General features: G+C 42.0%; 1 protein-coding gene across 1 annotated transcript in view; it reads right to left on the bottom strand.

The window, feature by feature from the left end:
- Positions 1-25609, bottom strand: part of LOC138261112 (high choriolytic enzyme 1-like) — a 39429-nt gene that overhangs the window by 7304 nt on the left and 6516 nt on the right. Inside the window, exons 3-8 of the mRNA XM_069209769.1 lie at positions 19055-19108; positions 18629-18781; positions 13325-13442; positions 10753-10931; positions 8686-8770; positions 7521-7648 (exon numbers count right to left, since the gene is read on the bottom strand). Coding sequence (XP_069065870.1) covers positions 7521-7648; positions 8686-8770; positions 10753-10931; positions 13325-13442; positions 18629-18781; positions 19055-19108 — 717 coding nt within the window. The remainder of the gene's footprint in view (positions 1-7520; positions 7649-8685; positions 8771-10752; positions 10932-13324; positions 13443-18628; positions 18782-19054; positions 19109-25609) is intronic.

The raw sequence follows: 25609 nt of genomic DNA, 5'->3' as shown, positions 1-25609 counted from the left end.
TAAAAAGGCTACATTTTGGGCATTCTTCAGCACTTGTAGATTTGGTTTTAATAGAAAATATTGGCGATACCCCGAAACTGGTTGAATACTTGATTGACACAATTAGAATAGGAATCATTTTGCACTCGTTAATAGCCTCATTCATGGATTTTTCAAAGAACCTCAAAACATTGCTGCCCCTCTGCTGGTGTTCCAAGTTAAGGCCTACACATTGGTGTGTGGCCAGTTCCGAGTCGTACAGATTGCTGCTCTATGACTTTATTTTGCTTTGGTATGGTCCCTTCAATTTGGTTAGTGTGATAATGTCTAATGTTCTTGTGGTGTTCAAGTGAGGGGCTTATAGAAGGACTCCACTTTCTGTGATTTCAGGAGGTGTTTGTTGTACTGAGATGGATTGTTGTGGAAGTGATTTTGCCCTGTTTTAAGTCTGATAGCCATTTGCTTTCTGGTGCACGATATGGTGAGGTGCCCGGATCTGCCTCATTCCCGGGAGCAGAAATCTGATCAATGAGTGTTCTGACCAAAGCTGATGTTATACTGATAGAACAGATATTTCAGCATTATATATAAGCACCAGGTTTAGCCTGTAGTCAACCTTGTCTTGGGGTCATTCAAGAGTTGGCTGATTCCCCAGAGCTGCCCTGCACTTTATGAAGTATGAACCCCATTTATTCCCAGGAATGTTCATCCACAGATTAAAATCTCTAACTATTGATCTTCTGGGCTTTCGGTTACTGGTACAGTACCAGATTCAGGTACTCCTCGAGGAGGGCTTTATTTACCCCATATTAGAGATCACTGTAGTGATGAAAGTCATATTTGGGGTGACTTAGCAACTAACTTTCACACATTCATACAACTTATTTGTTGGTACCATGATGAAGGCACATAGTTGGTCATGTGTGAGTACAATGATCTCTAGCCCCTCCACATACCTTACTATTTGTGTAAATGATCCTGTAACTCAATGGCGAAGCAACCCAAAATCTTTGAAATAAGGTTTCTGTCAAGTGTGAGCCGAAATTCAGATTCACTAACCAACGGAGGGATGTTGAAAACATGCAATGGGCAATCATGACCAAGCCAAGGGGAGACACTTGGCATCCATGGGTCATGCACCAGACGGTGTTGGTCAGACCCCTTCTACCATTGCTGTAAGAACAGTTCCAGAGTCTATGACGTGGAGCTTCGTGGAAACCTTAACCGTGTTGGGCTGATCACCTATGCATCGCCATCCAAATTTCTGAGGAACTCTTGAATGTGCATCTGCTCTAAATATAATCACCAGTGGAATTGACATGTGTCCTAATGCAAAATAAGACAGTAGTCCCCGTTCCCTATCTGGAAAGCAAAAGAGAGTCATTATCGTGGTGCAGTGGGTCCATCATTCCTCTCCTCTGGGCCCCTATAGCACTGCACCTGCTACATTAAAAACAACTACACCCCTGATGATTGCGGAGCGGTGGGTCTGGCAGCTCAGTGGGTTAACACATCCACTTCAGGAATCTCTGGTTGATGTCATGGTCACGGTTTCTGATCCAAGTGAGCCCACTCAGCCTTTCATCTTTCTGTGCTCAACAAAATTAACACAACTGAGATAGATACGTACAAACATTTGTTAATGAGTGCCAAGATGCCTCAAAGGTGAAACTTTTACATTAGGTGTAGTGTATGTAAGTCCTTCGGAGACCAGAGCACTACCATGTGAATACCTTCTGTAAGCACTGTCCCTCTATATTACAAATGGGACAGGGTCAGGTGAAGCAGCAAGATGCTCTACATTTCTTTTTAACATAGAGTCCTCCAAGTGGTAAACATTTTTTGCCACTGACTGTTCCCTTACTAAAGGAAAGACTCCTCCATCCACAGAGTAAGCTGAGCGGGCTGGGTCCCACATCTGCAGAAGTGCCTTAAAACCCCTTTAACTAATGCTCTTAAGTTGCCCCAACCCATCCATGTGTAGATTACTGTACCATACTATTCTGCTATACTATTATTATCATTATTGTATTTATACAGAGCAGGCCTCACTACATGGGAAGCAGGTTACAGATTACATACAACTAGTTAACAACAACAAGGTTGTGTCTACTGCTGTAGAACAAGTTAGATGTAAACTACAAGAAAACCCGAATAAAGAATGTCTCCATAATCAGTCCAATGTCAGATGGAGTTTGAACAGGTGAATTTGTAGTGCCTGTCTTAAATTGAGCCTGAGTCCTCCAGGGAGTAGATAATCTAGTTTAAAACTTTCTTTGCATTCTGGAACTTGTAGTCCTGTTTATCCCATTGTAAACACAGGACTACACGTAAAGAAATGCAAAAACACGAGAACAAAAAGAGAAACTCACTCAAGGACCTGGGAGACATGAAAACTCTGCTCTAGGCAGCTCTCAGAATTCATCGCCACAGCCTTCAATGACACCCTATCTTCCTGATACTTTTTGCCCAAGTAGTCTCTGGGTGAGTGTCTGTGTTCCTATGTCACTATGTACACAAGCATTGGCAAAGCCAATAGGTCTCACTTTGGTCACCAACCTTTTCACTTTGTCAATGCTTGTCAAGGTCTTTACAAAACATTATGGTTAAGGAGGCTGCAGGGTCCCGAAAAAGAACAATGATTAAAAATAAAAAATAAAAATGTTTTAGGTCTCAAAAGCACACATTGCTATAGCAGTCTCTGGCACTTAAAGACAACTCCTTTGTGGACGTGATCATTGTGGAAGGGCAGAATGATGTCACTCACAGTGAAGTTAGCCAGGCATGGGCTGAACACTCTCATGCGGTATGCTGAGGTGGGACAAAATAAAAAGTAAATGAGACAATAACCATATCACTGGATGAAGAGTGTTAGACTTTCCATCCCTAGCGTGGTCTGCCCTAACTTTTTGCCCCTGTTTCCCAGATTGTTGATGTGGGCTGGACTCTGTTTTTGCTGTTTTTGTTACTCTGGGCACTTTACCACTGCTAACCAGTGCTAAAGTGCAAGTGCTCCTATATAAAATGTGTATGTAATTGGCTTTCCATGATTGGCATATTTGATTTACTATTAAGTCCCTGGTGCAATGCACTAGAGGTGCCCGGGGACTGTAAATCAAATGCTACTAGAGGGCCTGCAGCACTGGTTGTGACACCCACATTAGTAGCCCTGTAAACGTGGCTCAGACCTGCCACTGAAGGGTCTGGGTGTGCAGATTTTCACTGCCAATTCGACTTGGCAAGTGTACCCATTTGACAGGCTTAAACCTTCCCATTTCTTACATGTAAGACACCGCCATGTTAGGCCCTAGGTAGCCCTATGGGGGGGGTGCAGTGTATGTTTAAGGTAGGACATATACTATTGTGCTTTATATGTCCTGACAGTGAAATACTACCAAAATCGTTTTCATTGTTGCAAGGCCTATCTCTCTCATAGGTTAACAGGGGGGCTACCTTTAAATATGATTAAAGTGTAGATTCCCCTTGGGAGCAGATAGACGTGGAGTCTGGGGTCTCTGAGCTCCCAATTTAAAAATACATCTTTTAGTGAAGTTAGTTTTGAGATTGTGTTTTAAAAATACCACTTTTAGAGAGTGGGTATTTTCTTGCTTAAACCATTCTGTAACTCTGTCTGTTTGTGGATTCCCTGTCTGGGTCAGTTTGACAGTTGGGCTGGTTGCACCTCACACTAGACAGTGACATAAAGGGAGCTGGGGTGTAGCCTGCATATCCTGATGAGCCATCTGTGCTAGGACGGAGGGGAGGAGTGGGCACTTACACCTGAAAGGGCTGTGCCTGCCCTCACACAATGCAGTCTCCAACCCCCTGGTGTGTGTCTGGGGCCTGGCCAGGGCAAGGCAGGATTTCACAAACAAGAGAGACTTTCCTTTGAAGTAGGCCTACTTCAAAGGCCAAAATGGTTGTAAGAAGAGGACACAAACCCCTGAAAATTAGATCACTTCTGGACACCAAGAGGAACCTCTGCCTGGAGAAGTGCTGAAGTGCTGAGGAGAAGTGCCCTGCCTGTGACTGTGCTTTGAGGAGCTATCCTGCAGTTGCTGCTTCTGCCTGTGCAAGGGGACAAAGACTGGACTTTGTTGTGCATTCCTGCTTGTGCCAAGCTACCAAGGGGGTGAGCGAGGTTAACTAAGGGTGATCCTCCTTTACCCTGACTAGAGTGAGGATCCTTGCTTGGACAGGGAGTAACCTGACAGCCAACCAAAGACCCCATTTCTAACAAAGAGAGTTTGTTGAAAATCAATGAGTAATAATAGTTAAGGCTCCTGCTTTTCCGGTTTTACTGAGTTTTACAGAAAAATACAGACAGAAACCCGTCTATTTTCCTGACTGTATTTATTTTTAAATATGGATAAATACGGAAAATAGATTTTCTTTTGGATGACTCTCACTACTGTCAGTCACAGGTGCTAGGTCAGTAGCTGTGCAGATTGTCAGCTAGAGGAGTTAAGAAATGAAAAACTGATTTTCTATTGAAGCTTAAACAACTGCAGCAGTACATCTGTTTAAGCTATTCTACAATCCAAATAGTTCCAAATGCATGTATTGTACTGTAAGAGATTAGAACTCATTGGACATTTAAACATGAGTAAACAATTGCCGGGTAAATAAATGTGGAAATATTCCCATTACAGCTTTATTTTTTTACAATAAATACACAATAAATATATAAATACAGATAAAATTAACAAAAAATTAATACTAAACAATTCAGATGGAAATGTCAAAAAATAACTAACATAAAAGAGGAAACCCTAATAATGATATACATATCATTTTAGTAAGATCAAAATGTCTTTGCAGACTTTGAATTGGTCTTAGGTGGCCTGAATTGACTTGTTTATGAAATGCAGCACTAGTCGGTATCTAAAAACACCACAACCTACTTTTGAGGAATGCAACTGAATCTCACCTTTTGCACAAAAAAAACAAGGATTTCCCAGTGGCCACAAAGAATCAGGAAGAAGCCGGCTCTGCGCAGTGATTGTATGCAGAGCCACAGCACTTGGTTACATTGAGTTGAAGCGCTCTGCGAATGAGTGAATATCAACAGTAGGCTTGCTGAGCAAATATCAAGGGGAGATAAAGCGGCAAACAAAGGAAGTGTCCGAACGAGAGGGAGTTGTGGAGATAGGAGCGAGAGTCTAGGAAGTGTCATGGAAAGTGCTGAAACCAAGTTAAGGGTATGGAGGAAAAGGAATATAAAAAAGGAAACCATGGGGGAGGGAGGGAAAGGGAGAGGGGAGAAAGAAGACAGAGTGGAAGGAAAAGAGATGGGATAGGTTTGAAAACTAAGAGGGAGACAATTAGAAGAGGAGAAAGAGAGGGCAGTCTAAAATGAGGAATAACAGCTTCATGAGGGAAAAGTGAAATAGAAGGGTTGATGGCGAGAGGAATCGAGAGAGTGATAGTGGCGGAGGAGAGATAGGGTCAAGCGGAAAAAAGAAAAGTAGAGAGGAAAGAGACTATAACTACTGGAGGAAGATGAGGCAAGAGGATAGAAGAGATAGAGGGGTGGATGCGTGAGAGGGGAAGAGGGAGAAAAGTATATTGGGAGGGAAGAGGAAAAAAGAAAGAGACAAGAGGTGGACGATGGGGGAGTGATGGTGAGGAGCATGGGGAAGGAGGAAGGAAAAGTAGTATCTCAACATCAGGCAAGCTTTGAGGGGGTATCTGAAGCATTGGTACTACTAGAGAGACAGGATGTCCAACCCTCTCCCATGGGTTTTTGACACTGTGCTTTCACTTTCTTACATATTCCTGCCTGGAACTTTAATCTCTGTATATTCTAGGGTATCTCTTATTTTTGTGTTTACTTCTTTTTCTACACCCCTTGCCTCTGCATTTAAAAATCCCAATTTTCCAAGGAAGAAAAGGCCTCAAGTGCTATCTGTTTCTAAGTAATGATTATCTAAATTGGAAGTCTATCACTTTTTTAGGACTGGAGCTAGCGAAGACGTTTTCCTTTTACTGAAATAATATATAAACATACTTCCCTACCTAGGCTACCAGCCAACCCTCTACTTCCACTGGTCTGTTGTTGTGTCATTCAAAATTTACTTCCACCCACCATAACATCCAGCATGGGAAAGTTGGTCAGCCCACTTCAGCCATTGGCTAACTTCACTGTGAGTGACAGCGTTCTGCTCTTTCACAAGGAACACTGCCACGCACAAAGTAGTTATCTTCAGTGCCAGAGACCACTTAAGCAATGTGCGCTTTTTGAAACAAAAAATGTTTCACTTATACATATATTTTTTTAAAGATTGACTAGAGCCTGGCATCCCAAAGTATGACGTTTGGCAAAAGCCATGGCAAAACAAACATCGGCAAAGCCAAAAGGCTAGCAGCCAGGACTAGATCTATTGGCTTTGCAAATGGTTCTTTCTATCAGAGCACGTGAGGTTTTTGGTTTTAACTAAAAGCCTATATTTCTGTCTGGTGGACTGTTTTCAGTGGTGATCAACTGAAACCAAAATCATGTACACCATTTACTCAGATCTCTTCAAATATTCCCTATCGGGCACCAAAAACTTCTGAACCAGACAGCCATAATTTATCCTGCCCCTAAACAAGTACCAGAATCACATCAGATCAAACTCACACTGGAAGCATTCCACTGGCTCAATTCAACTAACTTGTGCACTGTCCATAAAGCATACTAAGGCATGAGTCCCAACTGAGGAACTTCAGATACTGTCATTCACCCATCTGCCTGGAATCTTGAATCCCCGCCACACTGTAGTATACCAACCGACAAGGCTCTTAGGTAAGCAGAAAGAGGCACACTGCACTTTACAAACTAACTTCACAAACAAATAACTAAATATGTCTCATATGCTGTGTTTTTAAACAATCACTTGATGAAACAATGATAGAGCCAGCACATTTTGAATTGCTGGTTGTTCTACAGCATAACATTCATAGTGAGATCTAGCCCTCTCTTTCAGATGTTTGCAGAGGAGAAAAAGTATCCGGTAATCAGGCTATCAGACATTTTTCATACTATGCACCATTATGAAAAGATGTTCAGCGTTAGTGTAAAAGTGAGCTGTAATGCCAGTAGATGACATTCTAATGCCACTTATTTTCAACAATTTCACCCACCCACAGCTTTTTGCTGTCAGAGGAAAGTTACACAATTACCAATGGTAACAATACTTCCGTCAGTAAGTCCTCTAATTACTGACCCCAAATCTAAATACATCAGAAAGAGTTGCCAGGAATGGTATTACCAGCACTGCGATCTCTACCAATGTTACTGGCATACAGTGCAATTGAGTCCAGGAAAAAAAGGTTTATGTTGTTCTCTTGAATACTGAGGCAAGACCTTTGGAAATCTTAAGTATCTCTTTTCTTCTATTTCCAATTAAGAAAGAAAGAAGAAGAAAGTAAGCAATTAATTTTTAAAAACTGGCTGCATACTGAAGATACCATCACCAAGGATCTAGGGTGATCTCGTAAACCTGATTAGATTCGCTCGTAGAAAAAGGAGAAAGACCGCCATACTTGACCAAACTTACCACAATGGTAGAGCAGATTGATTTTCTGGATATCTACATCGCTCATGGCAAAAGTCTGCCCTATGTTGACACTGCTGTCGGGAACTGGGATCAAGGTCTGGGAGACACCATCTTTAGAGTATGCCTTCCTGATGGATATAAAGAAGAATAGAGTAAAACAGATGCGTAATCTCACATATTTCTCTCAGTCGTAAGATTTTTAGAGATGTTAAATGGTGAACTACTTTGTGATATACATATAATATAATAAAAATGAACATCTTGAAATATTAAAGTGAAGTTACACAGTTAGGTAAACTGCACAACCTCGTCCAGGAATGTTTATAAACATATAGGATAAGATACAAAGAAATATATTCATGTGGCTAAACATGGCCTTACCACAGTCTGCCCAATAATCAAAACCTTTGCCTATCACTAGATCAATAATGCAACCCCATTTACAGAGTAGCTGACAAACAATAGCCCACTGCACCATGCTGATGACTTCCATGGGTATGTATGAACTATGATTTGCCTTTGTGCTTGTTCATGTTCAATCACATGATACATTTGCATGTTTGCAAATGTATTGCATGCATTGCATGTCATTGCATGTTCAATCACATGATACATTTGACCCAAAGAGGGCAAATGTGCTGGGAATTACACCCAAAAATCAAAGTTCTAAAATCCTGAAATGCTCAGTAATGTTTTAAATTGGATCGGTGGCATCATGCACAGACTAGTAGGTAAGTAGTTGGCTTTCTGATCTGGTCTTTATTGGTACACACTACTACTGTAGGTGGCTGCCCATATGCTGTTCTACAGTATTATCTCCCCTACCCCACTCACTACCTGTGCCTTGCCCTTGCAGGAGGTGGTGTCATTTGCCCAGAGGCAGGCTATCAGTCTTCAGTTCCTGCTGCCCCTTCTAATGACACAATATCATATTTTCTGAACATGCCACGTCCACCAGCTGTGCAGTATCCTTTGTGAAAGAGCAACTGCAAAAAGCAGAAGAAGCCCATACAAAAAATACCCTATGTCTGAGAAAAGCCTCCCCAGTAGAGGCCATGGATCTAAACATCAGCCAGCCATCCTCCTACTTAGACAACAGATTTAGAAATATAACCCCAAAGTCACACATGCCATGATGGAGTCCCACAGAGGGTACAGTACTTACTTCCCATAGTGCAGGATGGAGCCATAGTCATATGGAGTGTATTTTATATTGTTGGTGTCATCCATTTCGAATTCATATTCATGACCTGAAAGAAAAAGAAACACCCACCCCTGTAAATATTGACCCACGCCAGTCACTTTGTCATGTAGATGTACCAAATGAAAAACAAATTAATACAAAAAACTGCATCTTTGGCAATGTATGTTCAAGTCAATCTGCATTGCTTTACAGGTACTATAAAGTTATGGGATGGGCCACAACACGAATTGTGGAATATATGACCCTCCGCCTAACAAAATAATTGGAAAAAACTAGAAGTAACCAGTAAACCCACCAGAATCAAGGGGGAAACACAAACAACAGAGTGATGAATGAGTAGTTGTGCGTCAAGGTAGGTCTACTGCATTAAGGGATAGCTGGTGCTTTAATCTAGGTCAAATGGTGCACATGTCTCACAGTTCAAAGTCAGCACTCTAGAGCTCTGTAGAAAGGAAGAATTAGACTTACTGGTGAGGCATGTGAGAATATTTCTATATTCGCTAATTGCTTTCCTTAGAGATTGAACAAGTAGCATTCTATGCTGTACAAAATATTTTCTTTCACAGTGCTTGTGTCACACGTAAATGTGTTCTGAAATTCATGTTATGTCCCAAATAAGGTCTGGTTGCAACTGATGACTTATGAGGGCTGAAACACATGCAAACAAGTGACATATATTCGGTACGTATTTTTATCTTTCTCTTTTGTGACCAGTGTTGAACAGCAAATTGCCACTGCATGAATTTATTTTATATTTAATCATGATCACTGTGAAATTAATCTTGTAATTTATGTTGCAATTATATGAATTGTATTTCTCTGCTCATTATTTCTTCAATGTCTGTTTCCTGTCAAACTTTGAAAAATATTCTACAATAAACATTGAGTTTTAAATTGTTGATCAATAGTATAATGTCGACCGCTTAAAACCGATTTACATATAGCAGCCTCATTTCGAATATTTATACAATCTCTCTCGGAGTCTTAAAGGACATATAATAATGCTGTTCTCCAATGCAGTCATTTAAGGGGGCACTGTAATAGTCCACAATTATTTACCGATTGCCCCCTATGTTCTTTACAACATTCTGGATCTTTTCTTGTAGTAAGTCCGTCAGGGATTCTACATACATTTTGCTATTCAAATTTACAAACGAGATAGGTCAGTTCAGCACACAGCTAGGATATTTGCCTGATTTATTAAAAACCACAATGTATGTTCTCTGCCATGAAGTTGGAGTTTGTTCTGTTCAAATACCTCCCAACAGCATATTAACAAACACCCTTTAATTTCTCCTCAAAATTACTTCCAAAACTCATTGGGTAGACCATCTGGCTAGCTCATTTTCCTACTTTAAGTTACAAACACCTTTTTCAATCTCTTATGTATTAATTTCAGACGCAAGATTCTTTTGTTCGCTGTCTTTTATCATCTGATTCATAATCAAGAGTTCAAAGTTCTAGGGAGCACTGGTTGGGATACAAGGTGGCAAAACGTTCGAGGATCTCATCTTCTTTGTAAACTTGTACCATGTTTTTTGTTTATTAGCGTTTGTCTTAAGATTTGAGTAGGTTAACCATTCAGTATATCTTTCTTGTTGAGCTGTCAATTTGCTTTCTATCTGGAAGGATAGACTTTCTTAAAAACATAGAAACATTTCATCAATTGGTCAACCTTTGCTGGTGTAAGTCCATTTTGAGTCTGCAGTAAGACACCAACATTTGCTAACAAATGAATATTCTTAGGGCTGGGCATCTCCTGCCCATTGGTGCCCTGGTGAATCAAGATATTAGTGAAAGAAACTAATACTCATGTCGTTATTGTATATTAAAAAAAATGTTTACTTGGAAAAGTATTGCAATTATTCAAGGAACTAAAAAACGGCTTCAGCTTCAGAGTCAATACTGCTAAAACATGGAAAGGCTAGAGGACACATTTGGAGCTGGTTTGTGAGAACAAAAGTGTAGGCCTAATTTAAACAGACAAAAATCCTGTAGAGAAAATGAAAAAAGTTCAAAGAAATATACCGCTTAGAATGTTGTCCCACTGCACAGACACATAATTGTCTCTGTCCTTCCTGACATGCTCGTGGTGGAAACCCAGACTATGCATCAGCTGGTGTGCTATGACGCCGGTCACCATGCAGGACGATTTGGCTATTGAGACAAACTGCTGGTTCCCCATACGGCCTATTGGAGACCAGCACCTAATGGGTAAAAAGAAAAGTGCAGAGGCAAGGCACATGTTACATATTTTTCCATGCACAACACAATAACAATCGCACAGTTTTGTTTGCAGTCTATCAGCATTTAAGAACAATGAGCCTAGTATTTTTTTTATTTGATCAAATGATTACTAGAGCCGTTGCTACTTTTACACAAAGCAGCACTGGAGCTTGACTTTTTCTACATCCATGGAAGTTGTAGAGCACTTCCTCTATGAACCGAGGGAGCAAGAGCTCCATCCGCTGTGCCGCATGAGGAGCTGAACAATCCATCCAGCATCTTTTCAGCTGTGTTGAGCGGTTCTGACATCAGGTCTCCTTCCAGGTGAGAACATCTCCATTCCCTAGCTTGAGTTTTTACGCCCTCATACCCACAGAACTACATTATTTGACCCTTTTGTCTATTCTTGTAGCTTGCCTACTGTGACACTTGACGTAACTATGAGCTCCGTCTTCCAGAGCTACCATATTTACATGCGTGCCAACTTGAGGCAACTTCCACCAAACAGCTGCGGAGATTTCTTGTTTCTACTTGAATCTAACAAAGTTTCTCTCTGCGCTCCCAAAGGTATTTTACTACACTTATTATTATCATAACGATGTACAACTACTTCAAAAGTACTGCATCCAGGACCACAACATAGTCAAGGCAAGTATGTAATGTATTTCACAACTACTTTGACCTCTCTCATTTACCTTACACCTATACATACCTTTTTATGAGTTTATCAAATTATAATTTGAATTATTTTTCTCGATTGTAACTTCATTGCCACCTTTTCTTCTATATGCATAGTAAAGTGTTCTCTTATATGTTGCCCTTTATTTAATTCTAATATTAACCCTAAATAGTAATTATTTGTATTGCCTTTACCTTATTTCTCCTTATTCTAGCCTTAATTATTATCTGAACCTCAACTTTTTGTTCACTTTTTATTTCATTAACGTACATTATTCAACCTTAACCAAAACCTAATGTTAATTCAAACACTTATTTTTCCATTTTAATGTCACTCATCCTTAACCTCAACTGAATACTCATTCTAAACTGATTTAATTTAAATTGTTTACTGAACCTAAACCTATACAAAACACTAACCTCTCAAATTATTTTAATTATTTATATATTGTATTGTGTTTTTTTCCCTATACTAAAACTAACCCATAATTATTCTAAAATATGTTAATCTAAAGTAAATCACCTGATTAAAATGGGAAATATATGTCTCAAGGTCAACTCTACATTTTAAAAATAAATGTAGTTATACTATAAATGTTATTTTCTTTATATATATAAATGTACTATATCAATGAACCCCTTTTTTAAAGAATACATTATGTTAATTAATGATTTATGTCTTGCGGGTGGGGAAGTGGGTTGGAAACCTCTTGTGATCTTTTTATTCCTTTTTCATCAAATGGTAATACATTTCAGTGGGTTGTCCTTAGGTTTCTTTAAAATGTATTTATTTTTTAATGGACCGAACTTATTTTCCTTCGTTTTTAAATGCTTACCGTAGTTGACGCAGTGGCTCATTATGTTGTTGTTATCTTGAAATGATGTCCCATGAAGTAGAGTTCTCAATGTTGAGCCATCAATGCTGCAGAGCTTTACCCATGCAGTCACCACGGACCTTGCAAACATTCTGTCTATTCCTATGGTGTCTACCAGGCCGCCTCAATGTTTCACTCTTAGATCACTGCACAGTGAAGTAACCTCTGGTCTACTCAATCTCTGCCATCCAGGCCTCAGCCTCTCTGGTATCCTACTTAAATCTCTTATTGTGAAGTCTCCCACCAATCAATACCTGAAATAACAAGCTTTGTGCATTTCAAGTCATACTACCCTACCATGTAGGCTGAGTTCCACATCAGCCATTCAATTGCCCTTTTGCCCACTACCCTGTACCTTGCCATGTATTTTCAGCCTTTCCTTATTTTCAGATATTACGCTTTGGTAGCAATTTATTTATATTTTTTCATTTTTAAGTGTATTCTATCCTTGGAGGTATGTGCTCTTCTGTGTCCCCTATTTTGCTCTTCTAGTCATATTGTTTGAAATCAAACATCGGAATCATCACACACCATAAGAAGAACAACATTTAGGTGGAGGAAAGAGTTGGTTAGTCTCTCTGGCAACTTTCTGCCTTCACTATCTACCAAAGTGCAAGCATGTTAGGAAAAGAAGTTAGCATTGCTGAGCACAAAGGGGAATTACTGTGCATTAATGCCTCCTTTTACCGCTCTGTTGTCGCCATGAATCAACATATGTGCCAGTTGAAAATTAGGCATACTTTATATGTATGTGTTATGATGAGTTGGGCATACTTCAACCTTGCAAATCAGGTCATACAATGTATTCAGTTAATTCTTACCCGCTGCCTGACTCAAAGGTGATGTAGTCTGTTTCGTTGGTTCGTGGCACAAATCGAATACAAGTCGCACTGGCAAATTCTCTGAACGCAGTGAGAAAGACAATGTTGTGGTAGCGGGCTACAGAGGAGACAGAAGCAACCCATTGAGAAAGATGTTTTGGAGTAAAGAGGCGTTCTTCCAGAAAACACAGAAAGGTTTATGAAAAGAACTAGCTGAGTAATGGATTTTATATAAACCTATTGCAGCCACAGATGCAAGCAGTGCCAACGACTAAATGAATCAGACACCAGGATCTGACCTCCACCCTGAACTACACCATTCCCAAACACACTCATCTTCAGGAACCAAAGTGTACCTGTTCATTCCAGAAATTGTCATTGGTCTCTTGTGAGATTACCTCCCTAAAGGGGGGCAATAGAAGATGACCAAAAAGTAAGCAAAATGTCTATTCTGAGCAGGCTATGGACAGCGCATGCTCAACCAAAGTATAAAATTTGCAAGCCCCAGTTGCATTGCACTTCTTCAACTCACTCATTTGAAGGTGCTTTCATATGTGGTAAGAAAGAAGAAGAAGGTTCGTTGAAATAAAATATTTGCCTACAATCACAATCTGTTGAAACGGGGAAGCTGGAATTGAGCCAAAAAGTTCTGGTTTCACATTGTTCAATTCAGCTACTAGATGGGTATTTTTCTCTCCCCCTTTTTACATCCAATGTCACTGTTTTAATCTTTAATTCATGGTGAGTGAGGCTAGATGTGAGGGCATGCAGAAGGCATATGAAAGCTTAGCTCTTTTTGTGTTCAAAGATCCAAGATGACCTTAAGATGAGCTGAAACCAGGCTTGAGCTTTCAGTGGCTTGGCCACCTCTAAGACTGGGCCAGATATGGCAGAGTGACCTATGAAAATGTGTGTGATGCGCAGGCAGAGCCGATGGCACTATTCTAATTGGGCCCCCAGCCTGTCAATCAGTCCATAGCAGGGTGCAACCTGCAGGGCATAAAGCAGATTGAATCCTGCCAGGTCTTAGATGTGACAGTAATTAAACACCAGCTGTAAAAGCCTTGAGGTAATCGATCACAGCCATGAGGTCCCTGTTAACATTTAATTTTAACTTCATCATGCATTCTTAAAGAGTATTTGATTTTTTCTGTATGTTGTGTTTCTGTAGTTTTTTCATGCAACATTTGACACTTATGTGAGACAAGTCGCCTCTAAACGCCTGGGTGAGTTCCAGTTGTGGGTCAGTATTCATGATGGGGCACAACTGAGAGCTATGGATATGAGCCTATAGGTGATATGTCTTTCTCATAGTGACTGTCAGTGGTTCATAAAGGTATTAAGACTTCATACACGTGGAATCCTTGGCCTCTCTACAGAGTGCGAAGAGTGATGGTCACGTATCTAGTAATTGAGAATTTAGGCCAAAAGTGTGAAAGTGGTACACATAATATGAACAGTGCCAGATGAAAATAATATGCAGTGCTTAAAGCTAACTTGTTGGGTGGTGTTTGGGGCTGGGGTGAACTTAGGACATGAACCGAAAGAACTTAATAACCACTTGAAGTCGTATGTACTATTTTACACCACAGTAGAACTAAACTAATTGCAAAGTACTTCGACATACAAATCCACACACATCATCTTCAAAGCTTTAAATTTGTGTTGTCATTTAAATTTTTTCTGTCAGAAGGGAGAAAGCAAGAGGGATCACTGGTTTCTTTCTGTTATATCACCCCAGTGTGCAGGGTTTTATGGTCTAAGTAGATTTTAAACTTTCCTTTTCTGGAGTTTTATGTGCCGTATGTCACTACACCCAGCTGGGTATTTTGCAGCCTTTCTTCTATTTTGCAGCTTTCAACTAGCCTATTCTCTCTGATTCTTGTCTTCTTCCACATATCATCTGCTGCTGGGCCTGTGCTAGTAGGACGCCTTCTCTTGCTGCCCATCCTGGTCTGCTGATGTTAGGTATAAGTTTATGCTAGCCTACTCTGCTGGGTCTCTTTGCCCTACATTGCCACAAGGAAGAAATGGACTAGAGTGGACAGGCTACCTCACTGGAGCTCCACGCTAGCTAACCATACTTTTCAGAAAAATGGACAATTGATGCACCAAACCTTGTTTATTACCACTGTCCAGCTGCCCCAGCCTGCCCTATTCTTTTTAGTTGGGTCCACCTCTTTGCTTTTTGGGAAATCTAAAACTCGCACCCACCTAACTTTACAGACTTTCTGACTAACTTTACGCTAAAACCTTGAAGAAACCTGAAGCAGCCCTCCTCTCCTGGGTACTCACACAAATGATGGCTCTGTCTCATCAGTTAGCTAAGACCCAAACTCCACTATTCAGGTGATGCTTGAACATGGCTACCATCTAAATACTGGAGGAAATTACATCACACACTTTGTATCTCCCTCCGCCTTTCCATGACGTCAAAAGGACCCTGTTGGCAGTGCATTCAGTGAAATATGGTGCCAGCTGCTTCAAATACGCTCCATGTTCTCTGTGCAGGTGGCAACGCGCCTGCACTTTGAAGAGGGTTTAGAGGTCCCCATGCAGGCAGGAGAAGTGATTGACTGCTGGAGGATGTCTGGGGGTCCATGGGATCCCCTTAACCGGCTCTAGAGGGCTTCCTCCAGGAGACACACTGACAGTGCACCACCTTTTTGGGGCACTTTGTCAGTGTGCTTCCTTAGGGCATGTTTGCCTCTGAACCTGCATCCACTGCCCATTTTGTAATACTATAGTGCCTGAGGGTGTAAAAAGTGGGTGCAAATGTCCATTGGGACCCAAGGGCACTCTCTGTAATATGGCTCTAGCACTACTCATGTAACATTCACTGGATGCTTGATATTTCCTTTGAGGCAATGTTGCATTGCAGCCACAGAATTCTCTCAAAAGTGTAGTAGAGATTCTGTAGGCAACTATCTGCTGTGCTTAACACGGATGGTGTCTTCCTAGTAAAGCTACAAACATCTTCTGTTCTCTTGAGGTTTTCTGGGACTTTCCGACCTTTGTTGACATTCTTGTACATCATTTAAGACCCTTTAAATTCATTGGGAAAATCTGTCCTGTTGTTGTAGACATGGGTGGAGCCTGGGATATTGCAGCTTCTTGTTCGTCAGTACCCTTTTTTTTTACTCTCAGCACATTCTGGGCCAAATCTACTAAGCATTTTAAAAGTTACAAACACTCCGATTCAGGGTTGTGATTGTTAAAATATTTTTTTTCAAATATGTTAAAGTCATTTTAGGAGTTAGTACGTTTTACAGAGTTTTAAAATGGCTTTGCCAATTGATACAGATTCACAATTTGGAAGGGATACGTTGTACGAGTCCTTCCCAAAAATGCAAGTTCGTTTGGAATGTATCAGTGTTTTGCAATTGTAATCCGGTCGCAAAAAAATACCAACACCCAAGACAGTGATGTTAATCCATTCTCAAATGGTAAGGGGTCCCAAAGGCACCACTGCCAATTCTTATTTTTTTAATGTACCCATGTTTCCTTTAGGAGAGATAGGCTACATTTATTCAAATGCAGCCCATTGCATGACGCCTGTCCCTCGCAAAAGACTAGTATTTGCATAATGGCGACATTCCCTGCCATTCAGGGCATCATGCCCACCAGTACTAAAGTCCTGGCCCTGGTATAATAGTAGCATCACTTCATATTTAGTGGCAAACCATGGTCTGATGGTATGTATCTCTGCATTATGGTAGTACGCCAATATATATTGTGCAAAGGAGTGCCATAAAGGTGCCCACACTGGCAGAATTATGGCACCAGTTTAGTGATGGTACATTATGGGCAGTCATGGTATGATGGCGCTAAGGGACAAATGTAAGAAAGAGAACATGGGAGCAAGGGCAAGTCAACATACGTCCTATGTACGCTAGTGTAACATGCTTAGCCAACTCCCTCTCCAGAGCCCAGGAGAGACATGTCTTTAAAATGTCCCAGTTTTGGAGAGAAAATGTTGATCAAGGTGAAACCTGCTGAATTACTAAACGATTTTTTGTTATAGACATCATTTACATCCAACTTTCAGGTGCAGAAATATTGGCTTTTTGGACGTCATGGTACAGAATTGTATCACTTCCTCTCTTAAGAAATAAAGTTGTGTGGGTGGGTATCGAAGATGCACCTATAATATTTTAGGATCACCGCTGTGTTAAACACTCCTGCATGTTTAAATGGCTTCCTCAGTCAGCATGGAGGTCTGTCGATATAAGCAGTGTATGAGCCCTAACAACCTGGGACAGCAAAGTGGGAATCTGCACTTGAGTGTAAAGATGGGTGTTTGAAGATGGTGTCAAGTGGTGTCTGTGGAAGCAGATAATGCAAGGCTGTTCAGTAAACTTGGTCCATCCCGGGATTCAAGAGACATGGAGCATAATTTGTCTACAAAAGCAGTAATGCTAGCACTGCTTTATCAGGAATTACAAAATCAGAGGTTTGCAGCTTTGTGAGTTCTGCTGTTTCAGTAGTAAATTTTAGAATAGAATTCCTTTTCATTTCCGGTAAGGAAACTGTTTCATACTCTACTCTGAACTGTTTTGAAAACAGTCAGCTGAAAAAAGTGTTTAAAGTAAGTTTTTTTCGAGAGGTTACTGGCAGGAAAAAAATAACAGGAAAATTTTCTTGCGAAACATTTCCCTTCAAGTAGATTTACTCCACAGTTGAAGTTGTGCAACCCAAAATACAGAATCTTCGCTACTTCTTGAGCAAAAGTTTTGAACTTTAAACACATTTACCCTATAATTTGAATATGTACACCCTGCTATGAGAGAGTAATGGTCAGAGACTGGAAAGCTGTAGAAACAACTTCTGAAAAAAATTACATGCTCTTTCTTGGACCATCCAGTTCTCGGACTGGCAAGCATCCTTTCTTGCCTTCTCAACAAAGAGGGGTCCATATCAAAGCATAAAGTGATTGCTATGTATTTTGAATAAAGTGTGTCAAAACCCCAAACATATGATGTTACATTGCTTTCCAGTATATCCACAAGTAGTGGAGAGGCGTAGGTTAGAGTCAAAATGCCCCAAGTTAAGTTATATCTTAAAACGGTTTGTTTGAGCGGAACCCGAGATGACAGTGGTTGCAAGCTTGCAACAACAGAGAAGGAATGTTGAAGAGATTACTTAGCATTAGAAGACAACACATCTCTCCTCTGATAGCTCAAGAAGTTAAGATTCCCAATGTAATACAACATAGGCAGGTTGATTATAATCAAGAGGTCATTACTGAAGCCACAAACCTTACCCACCCAAACCTAGTTGACATGGACAGCCAGTCACACTTACTGTAATCTTTCGCCTGTGTGTAGGGAATATATACATTTCCATCCGGGTTTTTGCGCCACGTACAGGTGCCACTGCTGCACATGCCTGCAATCCTTTTGGTTGATCTCACAGTATCAAGGTCTATCACAAAGTACTTTCCGGGCTGTTGCACCACTGAAAACAAAAAAAACGGTAAAAACTGTAACCTTTGCACATGTATAGCGCACTACTCACCCGTTAGGGTCTCAAGGCGCTGTACGCATACCGCTGTGGAACCCCTCCTGGATTTTCCCTGTGAGGCACCCACTCCTGGACAGCCCCAGGGTGAAGCCAGGCATCCAAGCGCTGTGAGGGCCATTGTGGAGATTAAGCAAGCTATTGCCCAGAGTTACAGAGTGGGACCCATTAATTAGATTAGGCACTGAGGCGAGAATTACGAACACTCACCATTCTCATTGGCTTCAGCTATAATGTCGAAGGTGCTCTTCAGCGATTCTCCACCTGGAGAAAGGCACACAACATAAATATGCTATTTTTACTCTGCAGAGTTAAAGAGGATGCAGGAGCATCTGCTTGAAAGACACATAAAACGTTGTACCATTTTGCCACAATGTGTATATATGTGTTTTACTCAAATATTTGGCATTTAGTGTCGATGTGACTGCCGTTTCTATCAGTGAGAAACTGAATGGAAGGTGAGAGGATTAAATGTGGTTCTAAATATTGGGATGTGTAGGAAGTTGGCTATGTATGCACTATTTCAAAGTAAGGAATAGTATGCACAGAGTCCAAGGGTTCCCCTTAGAGGTAAGATAGTGGCAAAAAGAGATAATTCTAATGCTCTATTTTGTGGTAGTGTGGTCGAGCAGTAGGCTTATCAAGGGAGTAGTGTTAAGCATTTGTTGTACATACACAAGCAATAAATGAGGAACACACACTCAGAGACAAATCCAGGCTAATAGGTTTTTGTATAGAAAAATATATTTTCTTAGTTTATTTTAAGAACCACAGGTTCAAGATTTACAGGTAATACTTTAAATGAAAGGTATTTCAGGTAGGTACTTTAGGAACTTTGAATAATCACAATAGCATATATACTTTTCACATAAATCACATATAGCTATTTTAAAACTAGACACAGTGCAATTTTCACAGTTCCTAGGGGGAGTAAGAGTTTGTTAGTTCTTGCAGGTAAGTAAACCACCTACGGGGTTCAAGTTAGGGTCCAAGGTAGCCCACCGTTGGGGGTTAAGAGCAACCCCAAAGTTACCACACCAGCAGCTCAGGGCCGGTCAGGTGCAGAGGTCAAAGTGGTGCCCAAAACACATAGGCTTCAATGGAGAAGAGGGTGCCCCGGTTCTAGTCTGCCAGCAGGTAAGTACCCGCGTCTTCGGAGGGCAGACCAGGGGGGGTTTGTAGGGCACTGGGGGGGACACAAGTTAGCACAGAAAGTATACCCTCAGCAGCACGGGGGCGGCCGGGTGCAGTGTGCAAACACACGTCGGGTTTCCAATGGATTTCAATGGGAGACCAAGGGGTCTCTTCAGCGATGCAGGCAGGCAAGGGGGGGGGCTCCTCGGGGTAGCCACCACCTGAGCAAGGGAGAGGGCCTCCTGGGGGTCACTCCTGCACTGGAGTTCCGATCTTTCAGGTCCTGGGGGCTGCAGGTGCAGAGTCTTTACCAGGCGTCGGGATCTGGGAGTCAGGCAGTCGCGGTCAGGGGGAGCCGCGGGATTCCCTCTGCAGGCGTCGCTGTGGGGGCTCAGGAGGGACAACTCTGGCTACTCACGGTCTCGCAGTCGCCAGGGAGTCCTCCCTGAAGTGCTGTTTCTCCACAAGTCGAGCCGGGGGCGTCGGGTGCAGAGTAGCAAGTCTCACGCTTCCGGCGGGAAACGCAGTTGTTTTAAAGTTGCTCCTTTGAAACAAAGTTGCAGTCTTGGGTGAACAGAGCCGCTGTCCTCGGGAGGTTCTTGGTCCTTCTAGGGCAGGGCAGTCCTCTGAGGATTCAGAGGTCGCTGGTCCCTGGGGAAAGCGTCGCTGGAGCAGTGTCTTTAGAAGTGGGGAGACCGGCCGGTAGAGCTGGGGCCAAAGCAGTTGGTGTCTCCGTCTTCTCTGCAGGGTTTTTCAGCTTAGCAGTCCTCTTCTTCTTAGGTTGCAGGAATCTGAGTTCCTAGGTTCTGGGGAGCCCCTAAATACAGAATTTAGGGGTGTGTTTAGGTCTGGGAGGGCAGTAACCAATGGCTACTAGCCCTGAGGGTGGCTACACCCTCTTTGTGCCTCCTCCCAAGGGGAGGGGGTCACATTCCTATCCCTATTGGGGGAATCCTCCATCTGCAAGATGGAGGATTTCTAAAAGTCAGAGTCACCTCAGCTCAGGTTGCCATAGGGGCTGTCCTGACTGGCCAGTGACTCCTCCTTGCTTTTCTCATTATCTCCTCCGGCCTTGCCGCCAAAAGTGGGGCCGTGGCCGGAGGGGGCAGGCAACTCCCCTAGCTGGAATGCCCTGGGGTGCTGTAACAAAGGGGGTGAGCCTTTGAGGCTCACCGCCAGGTGTTACAGTTCCTGCAAGGGGGAGGTGATAAGCATCTCCACCCAGTGCAGGCTTTGTTACTAGCCACAGAGTGACAAAGGCACTCTCCCCATGTGGCCAGCAACATGTCTCGAGTGTGGCAGGCTGCTAAAACCAGTCAGCCTACACGGGTAGTTGGTTAAGGTTTCAGGGGGGCACCTCTAAGGTGCACTCTGGGGTGTATGTTACAATAAAATGTACACTGGCATCAGTGTGCATTTATTGTGCTGAGAAGTTTGATACCAAACTTCACAGTTTTCAGTGTAGCCATTATGGTGCTGTGGAGTTCGTGCATGACAGACTCCCAGACCATATACTCTTATGGCTACCCTGCACTTACAATGTCTAAGGTTTTGCTTAGACACTGTAGGGGCACAGTGCTCATGCACTGGTGCCTTCACCTATGGTATAGTGCACCCTGCCTTAGGGCTGTAAGGCCTGCTAGAGGGGTAACTTATCTATACTGCATAGGCAGTGTGAGGTTGGCATGGCACCCTGAGGGGAGTGCCATGTCGACTTACTCGTTTTGTCCTCACCAGCACACACAAGCTGGCAAGCAGTGTGTCTGTGCTGAGTGAGGGGTCCCCAGGGTGGCATAAGATATGCTGCAGCCCTTAGAGACCTTCCCTGGCATCAGGGCCCTAGGTACCAGGGGTACCAGTTACAAGGGACTTACCTGGATGCCAGGGTGTGCCAATTGTGGAAACAAAAGAACAGGTTAGGGAAAGAACACTGGTGCTGGGGCCTGGTTAGCAGGCCTCAGCACACTTTCAAATCAAAACTTAGCATCAGCAAAGGCAAAAAGTCAGGGGGTAACCATGCCACGGAGGCATTTCCTTGCAGGATGTTAATATTGATTAGAAGCTGTGAAAAGAATGAACCTTGTTGTTGGCATATGAGAGTGCTATTTTACTACTAATGTATTTCTGATGGGGTGTAGTTGCACCTGCTTGCGTCAGTGGCTTATTCATGGGAGTTTTTTCTATGCGTGGTGTAGTGTCTTGAGTTTAGAATGGAATCTTAGTAGATTCCTTTATAGAACGGTCGGGGGACGTGCAAGGAGAAGGGAGAGGAGAGTTGGAGAGTGTCGGTTGGTAGCGCCGGTGGCTGAGGTCTTTTTTCCTGATTTATGTCTTAATAAACTTATCTCTTCGGAAGAACTGAAGAATGGATTTCGTGAATTAATCTACACAGAATACAACACTTGGCGACGAGCGTTTTGCGATCGAACTCTACAATTAAGACCTCAACATCAAGATATGCAGCGTGGAATTTCTACTGTTATATTGAAGCTGTGAGTCTCTCGTTTAGTGGGAATTCCTTTGTTTTCAAACATTACTAAATTTGTAATCACCTGTTTAACAAGCTGACCTGCTCTTTTAACGGCTTGCATATACCTCGCGCTCACCGATAGTGGTCTCGTGATGCTTTTCAGTCAAGCAAGCGCGTGTGCCATCCTCTCTCTCTCGTGTTTTTTTTTTCTGTCTTAACTCGTCAACACGAGCAACATGGAAATAGACAAGAGACTATGGGGGTCATTCTGACCCTGGCGGTCTATGACTGCCAGGGCGCAGAATGACTGAAGCACCGCCAACAGGCTGGCGGTGCTTCAATGCCCATTCCGACCGCGGCGCTAAAGCTGCGGTCGGAAAATCGGGTCCAGCGGTTTCCCGCCGGATTTCCCCCGGCTGGGCGAATCCTCCATGGCGGCGCTGCAAGCAGCGCCGCCATGGGGATTCTGACCCCCTTCCCGCCAGCCTGTTTCTGGCGGTTTTCACCGCCAGGAACAGGCTGGCGGGAACGGGTGTCCTGGTGCCCCTGGGGGCCCCTGCACTGCCCATGCCACTGGCATGGGCAGTGCAGGGGCCCCCTAACAGGGCCCCAGCCTGCTTTTCACTGTCTGCCTAGCAGTTACTAGACTTAGACTTACTAGAGTCTAGTACGCTAACCTGCAACACCTGTGGATTCTTTTGGCTGCCATTTTTTTTTTTTTTTTAATAAAGAGAAGGATATAGTGATTTCTTATTACTATTGGAATTCAACTATAATATATTTTCTTGTGTTTTTTCTCTTCTATTTTTTTGTCTTTTTATCGAAAATTGATAATGCAGAATGTACCTGCTCCACCATTTTTTTTATCCTCCCCAGGTGAACCACCAATTCCATGGTTGAAATGGAAAAAAGTATTCTCACATTATGCCAGAGTGTGTGGTACGTCTTTAAGTGCCGAAAGAAGAACCTCCCTTCTAATGCATTGCTTAGGGTCAGAAGGGCAAGAAATTTTTGAACATCTTCCAGAACTTCAAGACCAAGAGGCCACTAACCTGAATGAATTTGAGATTTGTATTAAAAAATTGGACTTGCACTATCTACCCAAAATCAGTACCGTTCTTGAGAGATTTCATTTTGGGCGACGCACTCAACGTTCAGGGGAAACAATTGAACAATATATAACAGAATTACGCAAGTTAGCTTCTACATGTAATTTTGGATCTTCCTTAGAGGAGAGGCTAAGAGATCAGTTAATGCTAGGTAGTTCTTATGAAAAAGCCTGGGAGAGCATGTGGCATAAAGACAATCCTTCTTTACAAGACGTGGTGTTGGCTGCTAAGAATGTTGAACATGCGAAAGCCTGTACGGAAGTTTTAAGGAAGGAATTGCCTTCGACTTCGAGTGGTTTTGAAACTGGAAAGGGAGACTTTATACATACCATACAAAAATCTAAAGTTGCCAACAAAAATATTGAGTCTAGTAAGACTGTCAGTGGATTTCACCAAGGGAAGTGCTTCAGATGTGGCAATGAAGGCCATTTCGCAAACAATAAAGGATGTCCTGGGTGGAAAGCTATGTGTAAATCCTGTGGGAAGAAGGGACACTTCACCAGATGTTGCAGATCTACAAGAAGCTTGAAGAAAGTTCAAGAAATTGATTTAAGTGAAGGAAATCCGGAGGAAAAATACAATATTTTTCAAGTTGAAGGTTTTTCTCCAAATGGCCCAATAGAAGAAGTCAAAGTCAACGGGAATATTGTTAAAATGCTGTTTGATTCAGGAGCCAAGATAACTTTGATTCCGAAGACATTTTATGATCATAAATTGGCTGGGCATGTTCAAATATTCAAACCGGACATCAAACCTAGAGGTTATGGGGGTGTTCCAATACCTCTTCTGGGATATTTTTGGGGAACCATTGAGTTTAGTGACATAATTATATCTGGAAAGATATATATTTCTATGAAGGGTGATTCTCTAATAAGCTGGTTACACCAGTGAGATCTAAACGTAATTTTAGATCCAAATGCTGACTTCCCTGTGTGTAGTAGGAAGAGTATTGCTAGCTCTCTTTCCGTTGATTCTGTTAATGTGCAAGGAGAAAATTAATCACGTAGTGAGCAAGAAAGTAGTATGTCTTGGATGAAAGAATTCCCAGAAGTATTTAACAAAAAGATTGGATGTCTTAAGAATTATTTGCACTTAATAAAGTTGAAATCCAATTCTAATCCAAAAATAGCTAAAGTTAGAGGGGTACCGTTATCAGTGCGAGACAGTATGAAGATGGAGTTGGATAGGTTGGTTAGTGAAGGGATTATACAGAAGGTGCAGGCTACGGAGTGGTTGTCTCCAGTAGTTATGGCTTGCAAGGGTAATGGGGAGGTGATATTATGTGTAGATTTGAGAGAGTTGAACAAAATGGTGGTAGTGGATCACTACCCTCTGCCCAATATATGTGAGTTGTTGTGCTTCTTAGATGGTGCCAAGCATTTTTCGTCACTAGATTTGGCATCCGCCTAGCATCAGATAAAGTTACATCCAGACTGTCAGGAATTAACTGCTTTTGTTACACCGTTTGGTACATTCAAATACACAAGAATGCCGTTTGGGTTGATTTCAGCTGCTGCTGTGTTTCAAAGAAGCATGGAACATATTCTGAAGGGTTTAGAAGGAGTCAGAGTTTACCAAGATGATGTATTAATTGTGGCTTCGTCTGAAAAAGAACATGATGTGCGGGTGAGAGCAGTATTGTCAAAGCTGAAGGATGCGGGTTTGACTCTGAAGAAAACAAAATGTAAATTTAATGTTGCAGAAATTGAGTATTTGGGTCATATCATAAGCAGCACTGGGATTAGACCAAAAAATGACTTAGTCAATACCATCAACAGTATGAGATCTCCTCAAACTAAGGAGGAAGTATTTACATTTTTGGGTATGACTGAGTTTTATAGTAAGTTCATTCACAATATGGCTCAAAATACTACAGCCATAAGAGAACTTTTGCATAAAGGGAAGGAGTTCCGTTGGACAGAACATTGTGAAGAAGAATTTTGTTTTTTGAAGCAATGTTTGAATTCAGCTCCAAATCTAGGTAGCTTTGACTGTAGAGATGAGACTTGGGTTGTGACTGATGCCAGTTCCAAAGGTTTAGGAGCAGTGCTA

The sequence above is a fragment of the Pleurodeles waltl genome, chromosome 10 (assembly GCF_031143425.1).
Source record: "Pleurodeles waltl isolate 20211129_DDA chromosome 10, aPleWal1.hap1.20221129, whole genome shotgun sequence".
Taxonomy (NCBI): Eukaryota; Metazoa; Chordata; class Amphibia; order Caudata; family Salamandridae; genus Pleurodeles; species Pleurodeles waltl.
The sequence above is the reverse complement of the archived record's forward strand: the minus strand, read 5'-3'. Positions and strand labels throughout refer to the sequence as shown.